Source organism: Centruroides vittatus, unplaced genomic scaffold (genome assembly GCF_030686945.1).
Source record: "Centruroides vittatus isolate TY-2023 unplaced genomic scaffold, ASM3068694v2 contig_943, whole genome shotgun sequence".
In the NCBI taxonomy this organism is placed as follows: Eukaryota; Metazoa; Arthropoda; class Arachnida; order Scorpiones; family Buthidae; genus Centruroides; species Centruroides vittatus.
Window position 1 is genome coordinate 256,903 of NW_027122626.1, and position 23,088 is coordinate 279,990.

General features: G+C 29.6%; 1 protein-coding gene across 1 annotated transcript in view; it reads left to right on the top strand.

The window, feature by feature from the left end:
- Positions 1 to 21,922, top strand: part of LOC136985040 (lysine-specific demethylase 2B-like) — a 69,632-nt gene extending 47,710 nt beyond the window's left edge. The window contains 12 exon segments of the mRNA XM_067282233.1: positions 1,313 to 1,466; positions 7,164 to 7,279; positions 7,373 to 7,532; positions 10,326 to 10,402; positions 11,932 to 12,024; positions 14,428 to 14,508; positions 14,743 to 14,961; positions 16,285 to 16,317; positions 16,319 to 16,525; positions 17,389 to 17,622; positions 18,706 to 18,837; positions 18,914 to 21,922. Coding sequence (XP_067138334.1) covers positions 1,313 to 1,466; positions 7,164 to 7,279; positions 7,373 to 7,532; positions 10,326 to 10,402; positions 11,932 to 12,024; positions 14,428 to 14,508; positions 14,743 to 14,961; positions 16,285 to 16,317; positions 16,319 to 16,525; positions 17,389 to 17,622; positions 18,706 to 18,837; positions 18,914 to 20,344 — 2,937 coding nt within the window. The 3' untranslated portion in view covers positions 20,345 to 21,922.
- The last annotated feature ends 1,166 nt before the right edge of the window (positions 21,923 to 23,088 follow it).

The following is a 23,088-nucleotide window of genomic DNA, read 5'->3' on the forward strand; positions in this document are numbered from 1 at the left end:
TATTCCAAATATTTTTAATAATTGAAACATAATATTCTGTTCTACTTCTAATTTGAAAAAAAGATCAAATATATAAAATTATAATGCTTCAGAAATAAAGTAGAGTCTTGCTATTCCGAACATGTTTCGGTTGGCAGAGAGGAAATTTTCTCTAACAAGAGGTGGTAACAACCTCCTCCACTTAGGAGTGTTCCCCTTTCTCTTTCCTGAGTGAACCACGAGAATAAGACTTCATCAAGCTTGTCAAACATTGAGGGCCTTGCTGTTTGTCGATTTTCAACTGATTTTTTTGAAATAGAGGCACAAAACTGCTTGATCTTTGCATGGTTTTTTCCAGTCGGTTATTGTGACCTTGCCCACTCCAAACTCTACTGCCAATTTTGTTACACTTTTACCCTTGTCTAGTCTTTCCAAAATGTCTAGCTCAGTGATTCTCAAACTTTTTCGATCCACCGCCCCCTTTGTTCCATAAAGTTATACCCAACGCCCCCCGTGTGAGAAAGGATTGGAAATATTCTTAGGAAAACTTTTCTACGAATCTCACACTTTGTGTCCTTACCATACATTGTTCTCGACATCTGAAAACCATTAAATGCAATGTTTCCTCTTATCCGTTTGACAGAGGAAAGGGAACTTTTACCTTTGATCATCGTTCAATACCCTGCCTCCAGCGCCCCCTAGATTTACTCACCGCCTACAAGGGGGCGTTATCGCCCACTTTGAGAAACGCTGGTCTAGCTTATCTTTCAATGTACACAGTTATGTGTTTCCGTTTCGTGGCCATTGTAGCAGCAGACTAAACTAAATTAAAATAATATAGAGCGAAGAGTACATTCAACATCCACAATTAAGCGTGCTAACTCATACAATAGCATTAGTCAACAGATTGGAATCCTGGACTGTGTATTAAAAACAACGTTTTTTAGAGTTAAACTAATTTTAAGGTAAACAATGAAGGCAGGTTGCCATTTCAAAATTACAAAACTTGTTTTTGTTAACTGTTTTCGCCCTATATTGAGTATAAGTCGGATGAAATAAAGGGTGGGGCATTGACGTCATTGATGGTGTTGGATCTATATAAACCAGACCTGTTTTACTGCTGCCTCTGCATTATTTCATTTATTAGGCTAATCCGAACAGGGCTCAGCCCCAATTAGTTCAGATTAGCGGGACTCTACTGTATTTATAATGTATATGAATACATGCTTCTACAACTAAAATCTATATTTCCTTTTTCTGTTTAATAAAATTTTTTAATAAATACTAAAAAACTGAATTGAATTTTTAATAATTGTATTTACCTATTTATTAGGTATTTTGGTTAATACCACCAACAGAACATAATATTCAATTATATGAACAGTGGGTTCTTTCTGGAAAACAGGGTGATGTTTTCTTTGGTGATACCGTTGAAAAATGTGCAAGAATACATTTATATGATGGCTACACATTTTTTATTCCTACTGGTAACTAGCATATAATTATATAGATTAGTTTATTTTTAAAAGTTTATATATCTATCAGATTATTACTCTTTGAGACTAAAAATAATTTCATTCCTATTAAAAAATGAAATATTGGAAACTGAAAAAGAAAGATTATATTCGGATCAAAAATAAACTTAAAAATTTTTAAAATTCTGTTGAATAGAGAACAATAATAATTTGCATTCATTGATTTTGTACATATTAAGTAGAAACAAATTAAATCATGTAGTAAAATAAAAAACAAACCTTTTCAAAAATGTTATTTATTGTTCATTTTTGTATTATCTATTAAACTTAAAAACAAAATTAAGTTCCAATCTCTATAAATGGTTAAATTTCATTTTATTAGAAAGTTAATATAAACTAAAATTATTAAATTAAAATGTAACAAATCCTGAGTATTTTGAGCCTCCCAGCTCATCAATATAGGTGTTTACTTAGCAACGAATATCCAAACAATTCAGAACACTAGAAGCCTTAAATTTAAATTTATTCCAAACTTGTTGCAATCTCCAAATTCATGAAAAGACAAATTGTGAAACTATTGCTGATCTTCTGGACTGATTCAATCATCATAATCTATTTTTTTTATAAAAATACACTACAACTTTTTTAATACTGACATTTATTAAATTGCTTTCCTTTGAAATTAACTATGAATTCTTTGCTTTACATCCAAAGAATTCATGGTTAATTCATCTAAATTTTTAAAGTTTAACAATACTGAATATAAACAAACAACAACATTAAAACACAATACATTATAAACTACAAGCCAGCCAATGCTGTATGTCATCAGGCTAGATATCAGCTATAATACTAATAATAAATTATGAAACAATTTGGTACTAGAGGGAGATGTTAGGCGCCACCAGGGCCGGATTTGAGGCGATTGGAGCGATTGGAGTCAATTGGGCCCCGCATCACATCAAAATTTATATATTTAAAAATAGTACATTTTACAAAAATAAATATCTAGTTATATTATTATAAAATATAAAACAACATATTTGAATATGTAAATGAACTGTTAATTAATTTTGTTATGTAAAGTTTGAGGGGCCCCACAGTGTCGTCTTTATAGCAGGGCATACGGGGCTCTGGCCCAGGGTCCCCAGTCCGCGACTAACTTCTGAATATCAGTTACTTGAGTACTAATAGATGGCTGAAGGGATTCGACAAAGATTAAAAAACTCTGGTGGCTAAAAAAAAAAAAAAAAAAAGGTCAACGGCTAGTTGTGCACAAGGTGAAAAATGTATCCGAAAACACTACATACTGCGTGTTCTTTACGGGATTACGAGAACGTATGGTTAACCTGTCAGCTGCGCACTCGATAATCCGAAACTACACCGCTGTTGCGTACAGGTTTTGTGGTTTTTAAAGTGGTTTTTCAATTTGCTGATACTTCGCTTAAAAATTGTAGTAGATATAATCTGTTTTCAGTTTTCTATCACGTACATATTACGCTTTACGATTGTTAACTTCAAAATATTATGTACGTTTAAAAAAATTAATAAAATTTAAGATTTTAAAATATTTAAAAAATCGTTTTTTTTATAAATTTTCCATTAATTTGTTACATACGTTACTTAGACATGTATATTTTCTGTCAAATAAAAAAAATTGCAGCTTTCTAAATCATCGTAGAGAAATAATACGGCCTATAGATTATAACGTTGATCGGCGTGGGGGGGTGGTGGCCTTTCTAAATCTAGGTCAATACGCTTTTATTACTGATGATGTGTATTTGATTCTATTTATACGTTATTTAATTTATTGTACTAATAGTAGACTATAATAAGCGATTATTACTTTATTATATTAACGACTATACTCATGTATATCTTATGTATTACGGAAGTACCACCATAACCGGAAGTACTTTGTTTTTTGAAAGATTTATGGCTGAATGGCTTAAAAAACAAGCTTATTTGTTAAATAGGATAAATATACATAAAAATTTATTAAATTCATGCTAAAAGTAGATAAGAATAACGATTTATAATTGTTTGTTTACGTTTGTAGCTGACAATGTAGCTCGAAGTTGGTATAACTTTTTCCAAGAAAGTTCCCACCCCACAAACCCAAGTCAATGCTTATTGGTCAAAGGATAGTCATTTAGCTATAATATACCAATTAGAACTTAACGGGCATGCTAACTAGGATTTTATTGTCAAATGAACAAAAGAAAGGTCTCCCATAGACTTAACATGGAATGGAGGAGTTTTGTGCCTAAATTTAAAAATACAGGGTGGTAACAAATATCTTATTCGTTGAAACAGACTTAGTCTATGTAGATAAAAGCCAATCAGTGCTTAAATCGCCACCAACTAGTTAATTACGAAAGAAAATTGACAGTTACTCCAACTGGAGTACTCCGCAACAGTTTAACGAAAACCGGTTACTCCAATAGCAGTACTCTGCAAACAACTGGTTAAAGGAAGTTTCATATTATGTGTGTTCAGTTATTGTAGATTCTAATGTAAATTTCATTTCAATGACCAATAATTTGAAATAATTCAATTTTGTGTCAGGCTGGCCTCTACTAGGCCCCCATAACAAAACTCTGGCTACGCCATTGCCCTAGGTTTGTAATATACTATTCTTTCTGTTTTCTTAAGGGAGCCCCATCTTGGTCCTGGCCCATGGCCCCTTACGTTCTAAAGATGCCACTGGGGCCCCGCAAAAAAATTCAATCGGGCCTCGCACCTATTGGATCTGGCTCTGGGCGCCACCTCTTAATAAATTTAATAATTATAATTTTTAATTAAATAATTTAGACTACTGGAAGAAGTCTAAATTATTTAAGTTGAGTGCCTTAGGAGGTGTTTACAGTATGTGGGCGCTGGATATGTCCCCCATTGGCACCATAATAACCATCGATGGTTGTAACATAATGTTATATATACTGGAAGGGACGATCAGACCAGAGGTCTGGGTACCGTAATTGGGGGCCATCCATAAATTACGTAAGGGCGATTTTGGCCATTCTAGACATCCATCCACCCCTGTGTAAGAAACTGTAATATTTTCTTTGATCCTTCCTCCCCTTCCCTATCTTATGTAATAAAAATCTTAGGTCCAAAATATATAGTTATTAATTAGTTAATTAATATGTACTATTATTTATAAAAGACTATGTGAACAAATTTAAAAATGTAAAAATTTAATAATTCGAATGAACAGTTTATTTTAAGAACTTTATTTTTTAATTATTAACAATCTTTTTATTATTATCACTAATCAACATCATAATATTCATTTTTATATTAATTTTAATTTTCATAAAAGGATGCAAAAATTTTGACAGATCAACCAGCTAGTACATGTGTAAACAGAAACTTCATACAGAATAAAACAAGAGAGAATAGAAACCACATTTCGTTGCCATATTGGTTACATCTTGGTTAAGGCCAAGAAAATAAACTATATGCTGATAAAATGTGCTAGGTGCACTGGGGGAACTAAATCATAAAGCTTATAAAACTCTATATAATGGGACAATACAACCAATGCTACTTTATGTGGCCTCTAGCTGGGGTCATGTAACTAGTAAAAATTCAGTAGCAAGTAAATTACTTACTCCTCAAGGACAGTTTGCCATCAGAATTTCAAAGTGCTGCAGAACTGTTTCTACTAATGCCTCTCTGATTCTAGCAGAGCTCTTTCCTTTGCCACCATGTATTGTAGAAAAGGTTCTGAACTACTACATCAGAACTACAAACATCAAGGCTCAACAACAGTTTCTGCTCCTATCTACAGCTGTTCAAATGCTATCATATTGCAATTACCCAATCTCTGATCATCACCCTGTAAACAAGGTTATCCCCAGGATACATTTGCTGTCATCTGCTTCCTCCATGGATATGCAGACATTAATATCTACACAGATGGGTCCAAAAGCCCCCTTCATGTCTGCTCAAGTATCTGTATCTTCCTCCAAACTGTCATATTTTGCTCAAAACCTGTTAGAAGGTACAGATACCCCCACATATCAAGCTGAAGAAGATGCTGTCTACCAAGCTGTTCAGTGGGCCACTTCACTACCAAACAAAACTCTGTCTGTCAACATTTACAGTGATTCTTAGTCTGTCCTAAAAGCTCTATTAAATCTCAATTGCAATAGCAATAAAATCACATATATCCAGCACCATATTAAAAATCTTGTAAATAAGTTAACTTTTATGTTTGTTCATGGCCATACTGGCATACTAGGAAATGAAAAAGCTGAGGCTCAGTCAGCTACAAAGGACACTGACTTGGACTACACTCACATCCCTCTCTCACACAGCAGTCTTAAAAAAATTATATTTATGACAACGCTATGCAAAAGTGGAATCAGCAATAGTTGAGCACTAAAACTGGTAGAATAACAAGACTTTATTTTCCTAGTGTTGAATGCAGGTTCTCATCACCATTTAGAGATTTAATGTTTGCTACTGCTCAACTACTTACTGAGCACATATAACTGGGCAGAAACTGCCTCTTACTTTTGCTCTACAGAAAACCTAGACACCATTGACCATATGATCTATTATTGTCCAATTTACAATCAAGATAGACTTATTCTGAAATTAGAAATCTTTACGCTTGGTTTCAGGTGGCCATATCCATTTGATAAGCTTGTTCAGAAGCCACTGTTTGATGCTTTTTTACAATTATGTTCAAAAAATATGGAAGATAAGATTATTTATAATTTATAATTTCTAGTTTTACATTTTAGTTTTCACTAAAAACCAAATACTAATTTTATGTTCACTTTGTATCCATGTATTTTGGTTTATGTATTCTTAGTGTTATACACCCATAGGAGTGGTGCACTTATTCAAATAAAAAAAATGAGAGGGACAACTACACAGCCTTTCTCCCATGATAAAAAATGTGTCTGCTAGCATTATTATTCTATCACATCACACTTGATGGCATTAGTACAATGAGCATTCTTAATAGAAATTGCCAAACTAAAGCCAAATTCAAAACTTCGCCACTCAACGAGATCAAAAAATAAAAATAAGAATATTACATAAGATGAGATCTATTGCCCCCTCTATCCCTGAGTATGAAATCGTAAGACATCCTTGACCCCCACCCACTCCAAAATACCTTACATAATTTATGGACGGCTCCTTGGCAACACATCTTCACGGTAAGCAGAAGTTGTGGGTTTGAGTCCCACTTCAAGCCGATTCTTTTCTTCCAGTAGTCTAATTTATTTAATTAAAAATTATAATTATTAAATTTATTAAGAGATGGTGCCTAATGTACCAAGTTGTTTCAAATTTATTAGTATTATAGGCCAATATCTAGCCCGATGACATATGGCATTGGTTGGCTTGTAGTTCAATACTGAATATATGTGATAATCCATTGATATTCAAAACAAATGCTGAACAGTCTCTTCATGATCATACAATTCTTTGTTTAACTACTCTCAGCTATTTTTAGAATCCATTTCCATGATGTTGATAATGTGTCTTCATCTCTGTTGTAGAATCCCTAGTAAGTAATCATAGAGATGGAGGTATATCAAAAACAGCCTGAAAATGGATTATAAAGGAATGAGAGAACTTAGGATTGTTAAGGCCTAACTAATGTCATGTGTGATCTTTTTTTAAAAAAATATTAATTAGTCTAATTCAATGAATAAATTATAATAATGTATTTAATATAAATAGGCTGGATACATGCTGTTTTTACACCAGAAGATAGTTTAGTATTTGGTGGTAATTTCCTACATAGTTTTGGAATTAAGAAGCAACTACGTATTGCACAAGTGGAAGATATTACCCATGTAAAAATGTGTTATTGTTTTTGTCATTTGTTACTTTATAATGCTATAACTTATAAAATGAAAATTAAAAAATTTTTAAACTTTATTTATTAGGTGCCTCCAAAATTTCGCTATCCATTTTATACAGAAATATTGTGGTATGTTTTGCAACGTTATGTAAATTGTGTCAAAGGTAAAAATCATTTAACATGCAACGAAGAGGGTGATCCAGTCAAATTAGATGCAGTTCAACCTAATGGTACAATTTCTGAAGGTAATTTGATTTCTATCTCCAGCCAATCAAATCAACTTATTAAATTATTTACTATTTAATATATTATAATAGATTTCATTAATATTAAAGTCAAAACATTTGTTCTGTTTGTCATAAATGTATGTTTTTCATTAATTATAAATTTATATTTCTTTAAAAATGTTAATATAAATTTTTTTTAATTTTTAACATCAGTTTTAAAGATATTTTTACTTTTCAAATTGAAGTTATTACCAATTTTCAATTATTTATCAAATATAATATATTTTTTTCACTGAGCAGATTAATATTAAAATACAATTTAATGTTGATTCTACTATAATTAATTAATAAAATACATAAATAAGCACAAAAAAAATCCTTATTAGGTTTTAACTGGATGCTTAAAAGTAAAGTAAAATAATCAACTTATCATCTGGAAGTTAATTTAGAAAAAATAAGTAATGTTTGTGATCACTTTTAGCAGCCATCATCAGATTACATGTTTTTCTAAATTTAAACAGTTTTAAAATTTTAAAGAACATCAATTTTGAATAATTTAGAATGTTTTCTTAAATATTTTAAATAATTTAAACAAATATTATAAAATATATATACAAAAAGCAAATTCCTCACAAATTGATGTATTATACAATATGAAGTCATCCAATTAATTATATAAGGTCTTTCGAGCATTTGATAAGTAATGTACCGGTACATCTCTTATGGTTATGCACTCCCCTTTTTGACCATGCTTGTTTATTTTTAAAATTTCCACATATTTCACTAAATTTTAATCTCTTACTTTCTTAGTAATTCTAGCTTCTTTCTATAAAACTTCCATGTCTTGTTGAGATGCAAGGGCTGTAGAGTAAAGTTTCTTTTCTTATATCATACGGATGTTCCTTCAGCCTGTATTCTAATGGTATGGATATTCTGCAAATGTACACTGTTCTAATTCTTTTTTTTATCTATGGTTGCTATTTAAATGCCAGTCCTGCTTGACTATATATGTATCTTTAGCATCTCTTATTAATTGATGTATAACCAGATTTCATTTGAAGATCAGATGTTATTTATTGTTTATTTTTAGTTGTATTGTTGTAGGCTATGGAGCATATGTTGTAATACAAAATAGAATAAGTACATTATGAAGAAAATTTTAAAAATTCATTAAAATATTATATTGTTATAAATAAAATAAAATTAAAAAAATTTCTATACAAAGGACTAAAAAATATCTTCATTTTTATTATGTCAAATCATCAGGAACAACAGTTTCATTGCAGTCTTTTTTGTGTTAATTCGTCAGCTGTTTTTTTAAAAAAATTATGTATTTTTTATTTGTTGACTTGTCACCTGTAAACATGAAAACAGTCTTTTTAGATTGTTTTGCATATTTTTGCAGATGTGTAGCCTCTAATAAAAGGCCATCTCTGCAATGGAAGATTTGTTCCTGATGATTTGACATGACAAAAATGAAGACATTTTTTAGTTTTTGGAAGTTTTTTAATGTGTACATTTTTCAGTCATTTTAAAAAAAAAAATAAAATTCTATGAGATTATAATTATGATCTATACAGGATTCATTCAAAATATATTCTCATTGTTTTGAGATGGTAGTTGCATAAGGGGATTTGGAAAGTATGTTCCAATTGATATTAAAGTATACAAAGAAAAAATGTTGAATATTTCTTTATTTTGACAACAAAGGAATATTCAAAATTTTTCTTTGTATACTTTACTTTTTTTGAAATTTTTTATTTTAAACTTTTAGGAAAAAATTAATATTTAGAAGAAACAGTTTACAGATTTTTTTTTCTTAGTTTTCAACATAATCATCATCAAAATTGACACATCTTTTTACATTGGCATCCAAAGTTTTTTATTTCTTTCTTCAAGAAGTCTGTTTAGTTTATTAAACCAACCAATAATGAATCAATACATAACTCTATCATAAACCTTATAACCGGTGAACATCTATTTAATTTTCTATGGCGAACGTTTTTGGACTCCACTCTGGGTCCCGTTCACCGTAGAAACTTAAATAGACGTTCACCAGTTATATGGTTTATGATAGAGTTATGTTTACAACCCAGTGTTTATAGGAGTTTAAATGAATCAATAGTTTTTTTGATTGTATATACATCCAAAAAGGTAAAATGAGCCAAGTTTTGTCAACACATTGTTATCATAGAGAGAAATATAACATCAGACTTATTTGTAGATTTCCCATGTTTTCAGACCTCCATAATTGTGTCAGAAAATGTACAAGAAGGTTGAAAATCTGTTTACTGTTACGTAATGTCACATCTAAATCATGAGCAGCTAAATAAGCAAGCTAATGCCAGAGTTTGTTTCACATACTGGTATGAACTGCATCATGCTTACCAGCTTGCTACCTAGACACACCCAATGTTATATTTGCTGAATGAATTCTTGAATCATGGAGCAACAATACATGCAGATGAGTATTATAAGACCTTGAAAAATTTATTACCACAGATTACTGAAAACAAATGAGAAGACATACAGAACCATGAAGCATAATGTTGCTTTAGAACAATGTATGACTGCACAATGTCACTTAAATGAGTCAACTGGTAGACACAATTCCAGTGACATTGTGAGAAATTTTCCACACCCAAGCCCTGATTTTATACACTGGCTTTTATTTGTTTCTCCATTTGCAGGCATTATAGCTGTTAAATTGAATTTTAAAAAAGTATAAATAAATCATATTAGGTTAATTGCAATTACTTACTGATTAGAAAGTATTTTAATTATATTTTAAATTATAATTTTTTTATTTAGAAAATAAGCAACCTAATAATGAAAATACAAGAAAACAATCTGTACATCTAACTAGATTGGAAATTGAAGGATTACATGTAAGTTCATTATCAGGCATTATATTTTAATAAAATATCAAAATATATTGATTAATTTTTAATTGATACTGATAAGTATATAAAAACTATTTATGTATTTATATAAAATATATTATCTTATGTAATATTACTTTTTTGCCCTTTTATAAATAATTTTAATATTGTGTTAAAAGAAATATTTATTTTATTTATTCAAAGATTGTGTTCAGTTTTACATTTTATCTTTTTCTTCAAGAATTGTGATGCACACTACATATAAATTAAATTTTGATGATTATAAAAGTTAATCAAATACCATGTTACTGTTCCAAACGAACAATGACATTAAAGCTTAATTAATAATTTTCTAGTAATCTCAGACCAAAATTTTTAATTAATCTTAACAATTATTATAATGAACCTTTACAATACAAATTTTGTGATGACTGGGAAGAAAATAAACAATGGGTGAATTGGGAGACATCTTCACTCTTCCCATCATCAGCAAATGAATCTCTCTCCCCATAAACAACTGACATAATACTTGAATTGTTCCTAAAATCGTTTCTCCTTTGTATAATAATATTTAATAATATAAAAAAATATAATACGACATTACGAAGTTAAAACTTCGTTTCTTGTCCTTCTTTTCGCCGTTTTACACCATCAACAGTCCTCAAGTCCTCACAGTCCCTCGGAGACGACCTTTCTTTTGAGGCTACTGCCTCCGTGAGAAAATGCAGAGTAGGTAAAGCGTCCTTTGGTGTTGTCGCCACAGTAAAATATTACATTTTAAGTTAAAATTACAGAAAAAACATGTCGTGCGTTATTACATTTAATAATATAAAAAAAATATAATACGACATTACGAAGTTAAAACTTCGTTTCTTGTCCTTCTTTTCGCCGTTTTGTAATATTTTACTGTGGCGACAACACCAGAGGACGCTTTACCTACTCTGCATTTTCTCACGGAGGCAGTAGCCTCAAAAGAAAGGTCGTCTCCGAGGGACTGTGAGGACTTGAGGACTATTGATGGTGTAAAACGGCGAAAGGAAGGACAAGAAACGAAGTTTTAACTTTGTAATGTCGTATTATATTTTTTTATATTATTAAATGTAATAACGCCGGCCATGTTTTTTGTAATTTTTACTTAAAATATAATAATATTGTTATAAATTACATGTATTAATATCTGAATGTCTTTTGCTAAAGATATTCATATATTACATGTAATTTGTGACATTGAATTGGTGATAATCATGACATTTTTGTTATTAATAGCCTATATTGGGTGTAAGGGGACAAAACTTGTAAGATGAGTAGATGAATGAAGCCTTTCTTAGTTACATTATAACCTTATTTTACAAAATTGTTTTTATATTAACAACATTCATAAAAATTTTGAGTTCTGTGAAACATCTTCCTGCTTTATAATAATAGCTATTTGAAATATTATATTAAAAAGTTTTTCTCTCTTGTTTATATTATCATATTCTTATTCAAATTCTGAACATCATATTAATCTTACACTTATTATTTTAATATTTCAGGCAATAAAGGTGTGGCTTCAGAGTCTCCCTCAGAATAAGAAAAGTATTCCAGATCTTATTTATAATTATGAAGCACTAATTGCTGATGTTGAGGTATATATATATATATATATTTATAAGAATTTTAAAATATTTATCTATTATTAAGCAATTAAAGTTAATTTTAGAGATATAAAAAAATTGCTGTTTTAATGATTATTTGAAAAATTTATTTAGTGGGCTGCAATTTGAAAAAATTGTAGACCTATAAATTCCCACTGTGGTCTGTCTTTCCTTAATTAATCTCAAGAACAGAGTTAGATAGATGAAAGATGAGAACAGATATGGAAACCTTAGGGACAAGAGGTCTTGGTTAACTATATGTGAACTTCCAATGCAAACCAGAAGTCATGTTATTTCAATTGAAAAATTTCCCCTGAAAGGCATTAGATAGATGACTGGCATGACTCCATTACTAACAGAAAAGTATGATGTACGTGGGAAAGATACTGCTAATTTTAAGGAAGAGAGGATATATTTTAAATTAAAAAATTTAAAAATTGCATCCTGGCATTGTGATGATGTCACAATAAAATAATTGCTTGTTTTGTATGCATTTTTTAAAATTATAATTGTCGTGAATAATGTTTCAAGTATAGATTTAACTTATTAGAAATAAAAATAGCACTTTCACATTTTTAATTTTGATATCAGTTTTTTGGAAGAATTTTAGCAAAAATGTTAAACTGCATTAAAACATACATAAATTGTTTTTGTTAATGCAAATAATTTTATATTTTAAATCTAAATTAGAGTCATTCAAGTTCTGATGATTATAACTGGAGAAGGAATAATTCTTAAATGTGCAAAATATTAAATTAAGATAATGTTTAATTTATATAGATAATTATAATTCAGTATATCTATGTATTGGGTTGAATCTGAGTAAGGTTTTTTTTTTTCTTTTAAGTTTTAATACACTTTATTAACATTAAAAATATATAAAATATATATTTATTTAATTCAATATATAATGCCTTTCATTCTATATGATATTTTTTCACCAATTTACAAGTTTTTTGATGTCTTTCTTATAAAAATCTTTAGAAATTGATTTAAAAAATGTCTCCATGTACTTCTGGATAGCTGCTTTTGAATTAAAACTTTCCATGAAGAGTTGAAAAGCAATGGTAATCTGTAGGAGCTAGATCAGGGTTAAAATGATGAGTGAGAACTTTCCAATTAAACTCTTAATTTTTGTTGAGTGGCTATTGCAATGTGGGATCAAGCATTATTATGTAACAAAATAAAACTATTCCTGTTTGTCAAATATGGATATTTTTCTTAGAGTTTTTTTAATTGCTGGCAGTCTAAAATAGCATTTATTGTTTCATTTGGATTCACAACTCAAAATGTGGTATTCTCCCTATATTCCATTACACTTACATCAACACTTTTTGAGGATGAAAACTACACTTTTGTTGTAATAATTAGTACTTTCATATTTTAACGTTTTCACTTGTTTTTATATATATAAAAGAAGAGATTTCATTCTGTTTTTTTATTATGAATTTTTAATTTTGTTGATCCCTGTATACATTTGCTTGTACAGTTAATTTTACCTGATATAACATTCATAATCTTTTATGGTTTTAGTGTACAGGATTTATAAGTAACTTTGAGATATTCTGCTTTTTATTCATTGATTTTTTTCACTGACAATATTTTATCATGATATTTATTGTTACTTGTTATAGTAACTAGAAAGTTGCTATTTCTTCTCAAATTTTACAAGAAATATTAATTCAAAAAGTTGTATGTACTGTTTTATTTATTGTTTAATCAGTTAATTTTACAGAAATTTAAAAATTTTCTCACATCAATTGTCAGTAATGATATAACAAGAAATTGTGTCATCTGTTTATCAACTGGAAAGAGAATGAAATTTTCTTGAAGTTTGTTTTAAACATTCCATAGAATTTACCTTTGCTGATTATGTGTTGGAAAATAGTCAGATGATTTTAAATTTTACCTAGAAAACACAATGCAAAAGTTTAGCTTTCATTGTTAGTAGTAATTAGAATAATTTGTAAAGAGAAAGTGGTCTATAACTCTAATACTCTCTTCACTTGTCAAGAAATTAATTCATTGATTATTTGAAATGGAAGTCAGATTAGTTACTTTTTATGGATATTAACATAATTAAAATAAAAAAGTTCTGTTATTTATTCTATGATGTATGTTTATAAAATATATTAATTTAAAATATAATATTAACTAAGAGATTTCCTGAAATTGATTTATTAATAATTGTGATATCTTAAATTTTGTGATCAGTTTGTGTAGAATAAAGTGTATTGATGCTTACTTTTATAAAGTAAGCATCAATACACTTTATTCTACACAAACTGATAAAGTTAATATAAGAATTTTAAATAATAATTAAAAATTTTTTATTCTATTATTCACAAATAATTTAGATATGCTGGTTTTATTATAATAAAATTAATATTTCAGAGTCTGATTCGAGAACATATTAATGATGATTGTAGACTAGCTATTACTGGAAAACCTGTTTTATTTTGGATTGAATCAAAGGTCTGTAGAATGTACTTTACAAATATAAAATTATTAGTCTTTTAAAATATCATTACAAAACTTGCTCATATGATAATATGGCAAATATTAAATATATATTTCATATCAATTGATCTTAGCCAAACAAACTCTAGTATGTTGTAGTGGCATTGTGCTTATCCAAAAATTTACAGTTTATTTCAGGAATTCAATCAAAGAATTTATAAATGAATATTTAAATATTATTTTATTCAGAAACCAAGAAAACAACGAAATAGTCATCCTTATCTTTCAAAACCTACAAAAGCTTTAAGTAATAAAGCAGGTGGACCTCGTCACAGAAGAACAAGATGTAAAAAATGTGAAGCTTGTCGTCGAAATGACTGCGGAGAATGTACTTTCTGTAAAGACATGAGAAAATATGGAGGTCCTGGCAGAATGAAACAGTCTTGCATAAGTAGACAGTGTATGGCTGTAAGTAAAATATGTACATATATCTTCTGTCTGTTTTTCAGATTGGCTATTAAACATTTTCCATTTTTATTTGTTTTTGGTTTACTCTACTTTTACTTAAAACTTTTATTCTACAGAAAATTGAAAAATTCTTAAGCAGATTAAAATGCTAGGATGTCTTTGGCTGGTGTACGCGATAGATGTCGCTACACCAGCCAAAGACATCCAGCATTTTTGCTGTACTAAGAATAATAAACATGTTTTCTCACCCTGTTCGTGTCCTTCCTTTCTTGTGTTTTGTGTCAGCACTATTGCTCCAGGAAAGATTTTCCGACCATGCACTGCTATTTGATTTCCCATCATCGAGGTGTACTATATCTCTCCTGAAAGTTTGTAACCGCTGAACTGATACACCCTGTATATGCATGTATAATAATTTTAATATGTATGATATATTCAAAACTTTTTAAAAATCGACAGTTTGTGATAAAGCTATGAATATGAAGGTAACTTTAATGCAATTAATTTGTATGTTAAATCATCTTTTTAATACTTGATTACAATCAGTTGGAAAAGTTAGGATAAATATAATACTACTAATCACTGCAAGCAAATGTTGCTAGCATAGTTGCTCACAGGAATGGATATTTGTCAAGGATCTATCATTTCAAGAGGCTGTAATTTTTATGGACTGCCTGACTGCTAATGATTTCTGTCATTATAAATACATTAAAGATTAAACTTTTTTTAAAATAAATATCCAACTTACTTGAAGGGGTGAAGAAAGAAATATCAGTTAACATTTTTAAAACCTCTTTACTCCATCATTCTTTAAGATTTGTAAATTTTTAAAATAACTTTATACTACAACATGTATATGTTACTGTGAATGACTGAAATCTGGCGAATGTCGACTCTCTCTGGTGAATGTCAGCATTCACACAATCGTTTTGTGTATGTATGAAATATTTGCTATCAACATTCCCTATTTTCGGTCTTTTACAGTAACATATACATTTATTTATTTTTATGATAATTTTTTATATCAATGTCTATAAACTAATGACAAAGCATGCATTTTATGTATAATGCATATTGATTGTCTGTGATTGATTGATCTCATTGATTGCCTATTATTTGAAATAAAGCAAAAATCCATTTAAATAAAGCATTCCAGGAAAATGATATAATCTTAGTAATTTGTCTATTTAACTATTAGTGTTTATTTTTATATCATGTCTGCTCATATAGATTTTACAAAATTTAAAAAATTTGTTATTAATATATAAAGTAATTTATATTTCAAATAAATTCAAATTTATTGTAATTTTTTTTTATGTATAGCCAATGTTACCACATCCTGCATGTTGTATATTATTGTGGACAAAATGGTTATGATAAAAATGATGATTCTGAAGAACAAACATGTAATTTAATGGAATGTTCTGAATGTTGGGAAATTGTCCATCCATCTTGTCTTCAAGAAAAAATGCCCGATTTACCAGAAGGAATAATTAACGATGATCTACCAAATAGTTGGGAGTGTCCGAAATGTTGCGGTCACGGAAAACCAGAAGATATAAAGGCATGTAAAATCTAATTTCAAAAATATATAGTTTTTATTGAATAGAAGTTTTATTAGTTGCTTATAACAGATTGAAATAAGACAAGAGTGCTCAGATTAAATCTTGATACTCTTGTCTTATGCCTTTTCTTTATTGAAAACAAGATTGTTTTTCCAGTTGTATTTTTATGACAGAATTTAAGACTATTATGGATTTGTATTCAATACAATATAAATATAAAAATATTTTTACACTTGTGATTAAATTGAACAATTTTTTAAGAATCATACACTTTTGAGATATAGGAACTTCACCAAATAATTGCCTAAATGTTCGGGATATAATTCCACTAATTTAGAGAGTAATGCAAGGTAATTTGCGATTAGAGGTAGACATTAGATGCCATCTCATAACTAAATTAATAATTATAATTTTTATAGTTCTAAATTATTTAATAAATTATCTGGAAGAAAAGAACTGACCCACGGCCGGGCTTGAACCTGCAGCCTCTGCTTGCCGTGTGGTGCACTTGCCAGTTGCTTCCAGATGTATTTAAATTTTAGATATAACCTTACTCAGTTAATCACAGTCCTGGCTGGGATGATTCCTATGCCCACGACCTACATAAAATTCTACAAATGGCACTCAGCCAGCTAACATTTTACCCAGCGAGGCATATATATAAGTATAACAAAGGCAATCATTTGGTGACATTTCTATATACGTATTGGGCTTTGCGATGTTTGTTACACTTTTAAGGTAGTTATGAAGAGTGAAATTTCTGTCTTTACTTTGTTGTCTCGGTGACAATTGAAATAAAATATTAATTTAACTAATATTCAGATTTAAAATGCCTGATATTAAAATATTTTTAAAATTTTAGCCAAGACAAATTAAACCATTACGACAAAAATTACAAATATGCAATGAAGCAAAAGATTCAGCAATATCTGCTTCTCCACCTGTGCCTAAATCTGTAGCTACATCAACATCATCACCTGCATTGTCACCTTTATCCGTTCCTTTATCTTTATCAAGTTTATTATCATCTCCAAATCAAGTATATGGAATAGCTGCAACAGAAATAAAAAGTGATAATGAGCCTCCTACAAAAAAGGTATTAAAATATTTATTATCTTATTACTTTTATTTTTATTTTATTCACTTTCATTAATTTAATACATAAATTTTATTATGAATAATGTCAGGGTGATTATTTTGAAAAATATTTATAAAATTTATTTATATCCTAATATGTTTTGATTTTTTGGCATATTCCTGGAACTTTTTGAACATATTTTATATTGATCTAAAGAAATGATAAAGACCCAAAGAGTAAAAAATATAAGAGACTAGGATTTATCCTTCTGCTTCTATCCCCCTTTTTTTTAATTTCAATAGTTACATATTGAAATTTGTTTTTATCTGTGTTTCTTTTCTTAACTTAGTTAAGGAAAGGAATATAGATAAGAAAAAATTATTTTATTACAGAAATTAATAAAAAAACAGTTGGAATATTGAAAAATCGTGTGAGAGTATTGAAAAAGTGTTTGTCTCTTGTTTAGCCTGTATGAAAGAAAGCTCACTGAGAAGTAAAATATTGTAAGTTCTGAAAAGCATCTGGGTAAAATAAAGTTGTTGATTGGCTAGTATTTTTGGACCCTGGATATAATTTGTAGAAAATAATGGTGTTTGAATCGGTTACATATTGAAATAAAAGACTAGATTTTTTTCCCCTCTGGATTTTAGTTATTTTTTTAAATTAATATATTTAATGAATGATATTTATAAGAGTTTACACTTTGAATATTATGTAATCATACTAATTGTGAATATAATCATCTACTTATTTAACTTGGAGAATTTAACATTAGTTGTGATGATCAGATAGTTGAGTAGTAAAGGCTACTCTGAACCCAGGTTCATATCTGAGCAAAAACCCAGGAATTTTTATGGTGGTCTGTCCCAGATAAGTTGGACACTATCCACATGGTTAAATCCACAATGTGCTCATAAAAAGGCCCTTGTAATGCCCACAGGGTGAAAAGAGTGAAAAATGAAAAAAAAATCAATTTTAATTTCTGGAAGCTTTGAATCTAGACTTAAGTGTTTTTTAATAAAATATTAATTTTTCTTTTTTACATTTGTAATCAATTATATTAATTTATTCTAATGAATAATTTGAAATTGTACTTTTCAGCCCAAATTAGATAATTCAAATATTCAAGAAATAAGAAATAATGTTTCACCAGTTGCAATACCTGAACTAACAATGGATAATATGTTTAGTGAGAAAACAAAAGAATCTATAGAAGATGTATTAGAAGAAAAGGTATTTTTAATCATAATTGTTAGTAAAAGTACATCTTTTATTATTCAATACTTATATTTATTATTTATATTTCCAGACTATTAAAACTTCTAACACACCATTATTTAGTAGTATTATGGAAACTACAATGCCTTCTCCAAATAAAGATATGAACAAAGAGAAGACTAATATACAGACTGCAATTGGTAGGACACCAGATATTGTTATGAGACAGCATCGTTCTGAAATTAGCTACCCTCCAAGAGTTACAACTAGGAAACATAAAGAAAGCACCCGGGAAAGGCTCGTTAGAAGTATGAAAGGTTTAAGGAAAAGTTCAGAACTGCATATTAGTAGAACTAAATCATCAATTGATAGAAGCAACAAACCTTCAGTTTCTAACACTGCAGTATTGTCAAAATGCACTGTGAAAGTAGAAAAAGTTGATGTTCAGAGATTAATGAAAAAAACCGAACAAGGAGGATTGATAGACACTGCAAACAAAGAAGTTGGAAAAGAAACACCAATAGCTACTGTTTCACAAACACCACAAACATCTGAAAGTCCAGCTTTTTGTGATGAGAGGATAAACTTGCAATCACAGAAATTTTCCACTATGTTGAGAGATCGATCTAACCTACAAAAATCTAAATGTTTAGATTGTGTTTCTTGTTTATCAACAAAATGTGAAACTGAACATATGAGGACAGAACAAGAAAATTTAGCTTTAGAAAAAGAAGTTATCTTTCCAGTTTTTCGTTACCTCACTCATACGGATTTGTTTATTTGTCAGCTTGTTTGTAAAACTTGGAGCCGTTGGGCTATTGATCCGAAACTTTGGACTCGTATGAATGTGTCTCGCCGTCGAGTTACCATCAATGGACTTTTGGGGATTACCAGAAGACAGCCATTGTCTTTAAATCTTAGTTGGACAAATATTACTTTCAAGCAGTTGTCTTGGTTAATAGCTAGATTGCCTCAGTTGAAGGAACTGTTGTTGTCTGGTTGTTCATCAACAGTTATTACTGCTCTCTGTAGTTGTAATTGCCCATTGTTACGCTACTTGGATCTGAGGTGGATTGATGGATTGACCGATTCGATGATCCGTGATCTCGTATCACCTCCAAAGGACTCGAGACCTGGTTTTGTGGAAACTAGAACACGTTTGAGGCATCTTGCTGAAATCCGTCTGTCCGGAACTGATATCTCTGATGTCTCTGTGCGTCTTCTAGCTCATCACTTGCCACTATTGAGTCGTTTAGATCTCAGTCATTGCCATCAGATAACAGATATGGGAATAGCCGTACTTGGAGCAGCCAAAGCATCGAGATTATCTTCTCTCGACGTATCGTCTTGTTCTAATATAACCGACACTAGTCTAGAAGCTCTCAGACGTTGCACTAGTTTAACTTTTCTCGATTTACGAGATTGTGGCCAAGTTTCAGAATTAGCCTGTTCCAAGTTTGTCAGACAGAACAATTTTATGCTCACGGTGCGAGATGGAAAACTCTTGCAGAAACAAACTTAATTAATTACTATCAGTTGAGAATATTAGTGGGAAATGAAAAGTTGTTACAGTTATCAAACTGCATAATAAGTTGCAATATCTTGTTCAAAAACTAAAACGTACAATGGACGACATATAAATAATAATTGTACCTGTTACACCATTTTTTAATATCTATGATACTGTTAGGAGATGGGCTTTTTGTTTGCCTAGCCTACATACTACATAATGGAAACGGAATTAAATATATTCAAGTGATTGTTCTTAATGCCTACCAAAAATATGAAACTCGAATAACTTTCTGTTCGAAACTAAGGAAGGGAAGTCATCGGAACAATTTATTCATCCCATAAAATCACTAAACAGTGTTCATCAATATATTTAAATATTCCAGCATTCAACTAGAAGCAATGTGTCATTTCAGAGCTATATCATTCCCTTCATCTTAAACTACAGCATAAATTGATTTTTGCAATGTTAGATACAAACTGTGGTTATTGTCTTAAATTTGTTTTTCATCAGGAGTTTTAAGTGAAGTCTTCAATTCTTGTTCCCAAATTGTAAATGTTATTTTAGAATAATTGATAGTAGTTCAATTTCCATTTATCGGTCATCACCGTAAGACCAGAATACGAATCATCAAAAACCTTGGGATAATTTTAGGCATCACTGTGATAAGTCCCAAGCAAATACATGATACGTTTACTGTTTTCCTACCAAAAGATATATGTAGCTTTTATCTTCAAGAGAATGCTTTTATTTGTATGAGAATTTTTTCTTTTGTCTATTTCTATTTCATTAAGCAAGAAATTTTATCCTTTGAAATTAAATCATGCAAAACTTATTCATTCAGTTTACGGCATATTTTTATCTAATATTGCTTTTCTTTTATTTCATCATTGTACAAATAATAATTTATAGAAATTTTCTTTGGCAAATGAAAGTGTTTGTGTTTTACTGAGCAATAGTTTGAATATTATGGTGTTTTATGTGACAATTGCAATATTTAGATGATTAAGTAATTTAATTTTTAATTTTCAAAATCACTTGTTATAAAAACTATAACTTGTTTGAATTATTTAAATATTCACGAATAATGCAATCTATTTTGTGTTCTAGATACGTAATTAAAATTTTTATCCTGAATTTTTGTTTTAGTTCCATATATTTGTTTATTCAAAATTTGGAACAGTTGCAAATTATCCTACTCATATTTCTGTGAATATTACAAACATTAGAATTTAAAAAAATATATATATATATTTCTTTTTAACCTAATTTAAAATTTGCAATTTGTTTTTATGACATTTGTGTGTTTATATATTAATTTATCATGTAGAAATATATATATGCTGAAAGTGAAAATGTTATTGCCACGAACTGATTATTTGTATTTCATCTGCGCCATAAAAAACCAAGATAAAGAAAACATTTTCAGTGTTTTCATCGAAAACTACGAAATGGCAAATACCAAAGTTGTAGAGTTTGTTTTGTTCTATTAGCTCATTATTCTTTCATAAATGTAATTAATATTTTGAAAATTTGTATATTTTGTTCATATAAACACCTAAAAATGATTAAATATTAAAGGTGAATAAATGCGTATTTATAATTACTAGTATATAAATTCAAACCTAACAATTTTTAAACGGTATTTAAAAAAAATCAGAGCGTTGTATCTGACACGTAACTTGATTTTACTTTCTAATAGAGAAATTTAGGCCAAAAAGTAAGTATAATTTTATTTGTGAACAGCAGTTTTTAACTATTTAAGTTAATTTTTTCATTATTAAAGAAATACAGTTCTGACGAGTCCGAGTTCGAGTCTGAAACGCCTTAGAATATTTTTCAGAGTGAATTGATCGGATATATCGGGCCTCATCAGACCGAACCCGTGATGAGTATATAGAAAGGTCCTCTTAGTGGTCACAGGGTGGAAAGGACTTTAAAAAAAATTGTTAGTCAGTTTTGTTGAAAATGTATCGGAATACTGATTTATCCATATTAATATGGTATTATATGAATATGATTATTTTAAAATGACACGATCCTTAAAGATGGATTGTTCATTCATTTGATCTGAAATACCAATATTTTAACAATTGGGTCTGGAAATGAGGATCAAATGCTAAAGATGTAAAATGTTAGAAAACTATTTTACTTTCCCGGTTATGTATGGGCTACATGACAAGGGAAAGTATTGGAATCGTAAATTTCCACGTTTCGAAAACCCCCCAAAAAACGGGAAAATTTGTGTAAATGTATGATATTCGTTATTAGCATTTTCGTATGTTTTATGTAAAGTCTTTGACACTTAGACCCTTGTTAATTTCTAGTGTTTAATTATAAATGCCATGTATACGTATATAATTGGCCAGTGTATATTTAGCCATGTATATTGAAAAGAATATTGAAGAACAATGTTAGTTCGTATTTTACTAATAATTGATTTCATTTTAAAGCCATTTCTCTATATTAGATAAATGCTTTTAATTATTAGTTACGCGTAATTGGTTTATATGTTTACGGCAAGACAACACGGGGGCGATCTGCCGAGGGGGGATGTCGCTCGGGAGGACTTTCTAAGGGAAATTGGCCTCTTGTTACAAATGTCAAGAAAACCCAAATACTGTAATTCCACCTGACTAGCCGTTGGTGAAGCGCGAACCCCCGACAAGTGTTTAGTGTTTTTATCCAGTCGGCCACTCATGGGCATAAAAATCAGACATATTTTGTCATTGTTTTTAAATCTAGTAACCTTGATT